Source organism: Mizuhopecten yessoensis, unplaced genomic scaffold (genome assembly GCF_002113885.1).
Source record: "Mizuhopecten yessoensis strain PY_sf001 unplaced genomic scaffold, ASM211388v2 scaffold8821, whole genome shotgun sequence".
Classification (NCBI taxonomy): Eukaryota; Metazoa; Mollusca; class Bivalvia; order Pectinida; family Pectinidae; genus Mizuhopecten; species Mizuhopecten yessoensis.
In genome coordinates, this window is record NW_018407738.1 from 123061 (window position 1) to 129220 (window position 6160).

Consider the following 6160-nt stretch of genomic DNA (forward strand, 5'->3'; position numbering starts at 1 on the left):
GGGGGGATCTATTGGTTTTGGTTTCACTAAGTCAAAGGTTAAGGTCACAGTGACTATAAATAACCTAATAACCTGAAATTTTAGTAAAGTACTAGTCTCGTTCAACCAGACGCTTGATCACTTCTAATTCTCTGTTCGGCGTAGCTTGTGCAGACAACAAGAGTCCGGTTGAATGAGACTAGTAAAATGTTTCCAGAGACTTTTTCTTCAACGATCAATCAGATTTAAACCAAACTTAAAGTAAAGATGTCCCTTGGCAGGAAGAAGGTCCTTATTGCGTTTAGGGGTACTAGATCAAATATCAAGGTCAGAGTAGCTATAAATAGATTGAGATTTTGTCAAATTGTTAATTTCCGATTGATATCGCTTGAACAATTAATACATCCAATCCAAACCAAACTAAGATGGATGTTAAATATTTAATATGGGCAACAAACCAGGGCCGTTTTCGTTAATCGCGATCCAAACGGTTGAAACAGTTGGACAAGAGTTGTTCGTTTATGAAACAAGGTCGGACCAAGTAATCGGAGGCTGCTTTCAGGCGAGCCTTGACGAAGTAAACTTATGCAGGTCCGCATGGATTTATACCCGAAAATGTTACATTTAAAACGGACGTACTGGTTGTTCCACATATACGAATATGCCCCAGGATCTACCATTTTTCCGTATTTATAAAAAAAGTTTAGACTCCGTCAATAATTTGTATTTCCTTATATGTTGTAGGTACGTTTACCATTTTCGCCCCGACCAATGACGCATTCAACAAACTGCCAGCCGGACTCCTCGATAACCTGAAGGGAGTGGACACAGTAGCCCTCGTGAACCTCCTCAAGTATCACGTGACTGCTGGTATCCTGATCGCCCCTCTCCTTAGCAATGGCATGACCGTGACCTCCCTGGATAACCGCACGATCCACGTCAACAAGTACCCGAACGGGGTATGTTACATAACAACCACTTCTATGAAGGATAATCGTGATGCAATCGGGAACCGTCGGCACTTTCCGTAAGCCAGAACCAACGGTTCCCGATTGATTCGTGACGTATACCAATTCTATTTCCGAAGCACAATTGCTTGAATACAGCCCACGATTTAGAACGAATATGTCAATATATGTTAGCCTATTTGTTTCGATGAAATAAGTGACAAACCAGCTTAACATAGATTAATGGGGCGGCGTCAAATCTGTATTTAACGACACATATCAGCCTAGCAATTGGTCAGAGTTTGGTTTGGTTTGGTTTGGTTAAGTATTGTTTCACGTCCTATCAACAGCTATGGTCATTTAAGGACGGTCTCCCCTGTGTGCAAGATGCATGCATGTAGTGAATGCGTGTGTTTTTGGAGGCTGCGATATGTTCGTGTATGTCTCCTTGTGATAGCGCGGAACTGATGCCGACTTTATAGTGCTACCTCACTGAAAAATAATGCCGAAGACACCCAGCAGGACACCCCACCCGGTCACATTATACTGACAACGGGCGAACCAGTCGTCCACTCCTAAATTGCTGAGCGTTAAGCAGGAGTAGAAATGATCGTTTTTGCAGACTCTGGTATGTCTCGGCCAGGGGACAGAACCTAAAGCTTTCCTCATAGGTGCGAACATCCAACTAAAGGCCAAAGATGAGACATTAGGAAGAAGAAAATTGTTTAGAAAGAAGAAAAAAGATAAGATCCAAAATTTAGTCGCCTCTTACGATCATGCAATGGGGGCAGCCGGTACAATTCTTACGCCCTACCTGCTGAGACAGATTGGTCAGAGTGTTTTTTAACCCGCTGAGACCAATTATATATATATGACATATTCTTTGATGCAGAGAGCGTAAATGAGCGTAACACCCGAAGTATCGATAATGTGTTGATATTTGCATCTTCATCTTTATTGTTTCTTTTTTAATTTCTTTTCTATTTGAGCTTTTTTTTATTTTATTTTTTCTATTTAATTGGCATCAAAATAAACAGTAATTTGTTCGCGGTGGTTAGCAGAAGATGCTCAGAAAAGTTAAATAATTTCTTGCAAAATTATGTTTCAATGTATTAAATCCATTTATGATTCACGGTACAAAAACTGAAAATTGATCCAGAAACCATATTACACCCTAACAGGCGGTGGTTTTAGAAGGCTCCACCGTAACCGGAGGTGACATCATCGTGACGAACGGAGTCCTCCACGCTGTCAGTAGTGTCATGTTTCCCGCTGTTTTGTCTATTGCCCAGTATATGGGGAAGGACGAAAGCGAATACATTGATCTTTACTCGGCTCTCATCTTCACGGACCTGGAACAAGCTCTAGACTCTAGTAAGAATGTCATATTTACTTCGAGTTTTTCTTGACGATTTTAAATGAACTCTCTAAATGCTTTGTCATTCAATTATAATTCCACTTTTTATTTGAGATGGTGAAGCTAAAAAATGATTCCGAAAGTTTTAAGTTTAGCGGTCTCCTGAAATGGGTTCCCTGATGTTTTCGTCAAGAACACACTAATCGGGAACCGTCGGCACTTTCCGTAAACGAGAACTCGTTTTAAACAAATTGCCCATAAAGAATGTTTTTCATGTGTTTAATGGCTTGAATGAGACATATACAACAGACTGGATTGACTGTCGCAGTTTTTCTACTCCTGCAGGCTTCGAAAAATACAAATATCAAAGATCGCAGTTCTTCTAGCGGAGAAAAATGGTACTAAGCAGGTATTACAGTCTATCTTAACGACAGACTGACGCCTTATAATTAGGCGGCACTCCGCACGCGCCAATTGGCACATTTCTTGGGACCGCCTAATTAGATATTATGAAATAAATATTCCTTATTATGCATTATTTGGAAGACATGGTGTCATTAGTGTGTATTCGTTCTATTCAGAGGGAACTTTCACCGTATTTGCCCCGAACAACCAGGCTTTTAACCAGGCGCTCGGCACTCTCCAGACAGTCGCCTCCGACAAGAATACCTTCGCAGGTAAAACGCTATATTTTATATCAAAAAATAATAATTTAAGTTGTCAAGATGAAGATTTAATTAATACTTGTGTTAATGATAAATTATTTGATGTTTCGGTTTATAAGAATGTAATTCTTGTCCGCAGATATAGTTAGCATTTGACTTATTATCCCCCGCTTTCACCGAAACGGGGGATATTAATTTGGGTTTGTCCGTCTGTCTGTCTGTCTGTCTGTCACGCTTCGTTTTTCGTGCAATAACTACAACAAATGTTAACCGATTTTCTTCAAACTTGATCACAGGGTTGAATGCCTTAAGGGCTCGGCCATGTTTGATGATCATTTTCAGCGGACCCGATTTTGCGGAGTTATGGCCCCTTGAATATCGCAAAACGTCATTATCTACCGCGTTTCGTTTCCGTGCAATAACTGCAACAAATGTTAACCGATTTTTTTTTCAAACTTCGTCACAGGGTTAAATGCCTTAATTAAACGGGCTCGGCCAAGTTCGATGACCACTTTCAGCGGTACCATTTAGGCGGAGTTATGATCCCTTGAATAACGAAAAACGTCATTATTTGCCGTTTCTGTTCATTAACTCTCGCAAATATTATCCGATTGTCTTCAAACTTAGTACCCGGGTTAAACGCATTAATGGCTCGGCAATGTATGACAACCACTTTAATCGGACTCCATTTGGCAGAGTTATGGCCCCTTGATTAACGAAAAACGTCATTATCTGCAGTTTCCGCTTAATAACTCTAGCAAATATTAGCCAAATTCCTTCAAACTTTATAACAATGTGTGTATTCCTCTGTCTTTCCATCCATCTCTGGCACTCTTTGGTTTTCGTGTGATAATTGCTGTAGATATTGTTCAGATATTTCAACCAAATTCCGTACGCACATTCGACTCATGCTAAGTTTGCTAACCGATGTGATTTGTGCATATTTACGGGTAATCAATGAGGTATAGGGCTTCTTTTCAAGTTTCAAGCTAAACATTATGTCTCAACAGCACGATACTCACATGTTTAAACCTAACCTCAATAATGTTAACCTACAATATGTCCTGCAAGCGGGGGATTTAAATTCCGCGAATTTGCTAGTTTCCCTTTGTCTGGTAGACTTTTGTCTATAGAGTTATCTTCCCTTATTGGTGTCATCTTAGTCACCGAAGCGGGGGAATATCCTGTTCCCAGTCTTCTCCTCAATTTTTAGCTGTCGTGTGGTTAAAGTCATTGGCCATCATACGTCATACATAAAAAAGTATAATCATTATAGGCGGGGATTCAAATAAGATATTGAACCTTATATTCACTGAGTTTGTCTTCTATTTGATAAATATTACAACAAGACATTCATGATACCGCATATCGACATGGCTAAATTGCAGTGCTATAAATTTAGGTGTGAGTTATATAAATACAGCTCTGTATTACCAATGACTTGTATGGACTTATCTAATTCCGTGATAAAATACCTACATTCCTGAGGGTTATGTATTGCATGCTGTTTTACAAAAAGGAAGCAATTGCTAAGGTCAAACAATTCTCTCCAAGATGGAATTGAAGTTATGTAATATTGGTCTCATGAATATTTTATTTTAGTATACTGAGTATCAAACCTCTATGTCCCAATCTCTTCCATATAAATAAGCAATCAACGTCGCAGTGACGCTTCAACAGCTTTAGCTACACGTAACAAACGTTTGGTGAGAGAGACGAAGTATTACGTACGCTTATACTGTATGAAATGTTCGTTGTATAGGCCTATACACATTCGTGGTTTTCGTGGAGGCTACAGAACCACGAAAATAAACACAACAAATTTAATTGATATACTTGACTACTTTTCGTTTTATATGGTGGTATCCAAGAAATTTTGTACCACGAAACGATCTTAATGGTTTTAAGCCACGAATGAAAATATCTACGAATATTTCATGTTATACAGTTATTTTGGAGCTTGTTACATTTTTTGGTATGTTTCTCAAACAAGCACAATCCTTGAATCCTTCTGAAACGAACGGAAACAATTAAGATGTACACATCACAAAAGATATTTGTTCTTGCACTCTTTACCCTTTTTTGTTTATTCTATTGTAGTATTTCCCCATGATACGCATTAAAACGGAATTAAGATTCTCAATTTCTATTTCATTGCTATGTAGTACGACACCTTTGAGTGATTTTGGCTGTCAAATGGTAGAATCGGTTTTGCATTATCATGTTTCCTCTTCTCTAGACATTCTGAAATACCACGTGGTCCCCCAGACTCTGTTCTCAGCCGGACTGACGGACGGTCAAACCCTTACCACTCTCCAGGGAACAGACCTCGTCGTCCACATCGACAGCACTGGTAAGATTCGATCATTATATTTAGTATGTGTGGGTTACATTGAGATACGATTACTTGTATAAGTAAGTCTAGAGTAGATTGTCAATGCCTCCGCCAAGAGTCCAACTCGGGACCTCTGGTGAGCTAAAGAGAATAACATGAGAGGCCACTGGTCGGCCTTTTTTCTATTGGATATGATTTTGCCGACTGTGACCTCTTATTTCCGAAGCACTAATTCTTTGATGCAGATTCCGTCCTAAATCCGGGCGGAGCAAAATCGGCTTGAAAAACTCACTTAAGTGGTTAACAGTTAATAACAACAATGTCTACTCACGGTTCATATAATATAGATCTCATATGTATGCCACAGACACAAATATATAGTATATTACTGAATGGAACACTCAAAATACATGACCATGTCGTTGTAGCACTTCTCTGACCTACTTTTAAAACATGGCTTCCTATGTTAATAAATAAATAGCATGGGGGGGGGGGGGGGGGGGGGGGGTGTTATAAACGGAACGAAATGCGGAGTTTGTTTGTGTCCGCTTGTAGAACAATACATGTAATCTATTTTTGTATTAACCGGGAAATCACGGCAAATGTTTTCTGCTTCACTTCGTGTTTTCACAACTCCCTCCACTGCCACCTAGCGGATATACCGAGTTATCGCTCTTCTCCCAAAAAACTTTTATCCAATCAAAATGACCGTTACATACACACTCCATCGTCGTGTTGACAAAAGCAGGTGTATGTCGAGGCGGAGTATAAATGACAGAGCAACATGAAAACAATCCAAAGACAGCACAACTATTTTCCCAGGTCATCATTTACATGAGGCACGTAGTCAAGGATTTCCACCAACTGATTTACTGGG

The 6160-nt window shown here is 39.6% G+C and overlaps 1 protein-coding gene across 1 annotated transcript in view; it reads left to right on the plus strand.

Moving 5' to 3' along the window:
- Positions 1-6160, plus strand: part of LOC110456680 (transforming growth factor-beta-induced protein ig-h3-like) — an 11552-nt gene that overhangs the window by 2727 nt on the left and 2665 nt on the right. Inside the window, exons 2-5 of the mRNA XM_021507555.1 lie at positions 724-938; positions 2108-2300; positions 2865-2960; positions 5188-5301. Coding sequence (XP_021363230.1) covers positions 724-938; positions 2108-2300; positions 2865-2960; positions 5188-5301 — 618 coding nt within the window. The remainder of the gene's footprint in view (positions 1-723; positions 939-2107; positions 2301-2864; positions 2961-5187; positions 5302-6160) is intronic.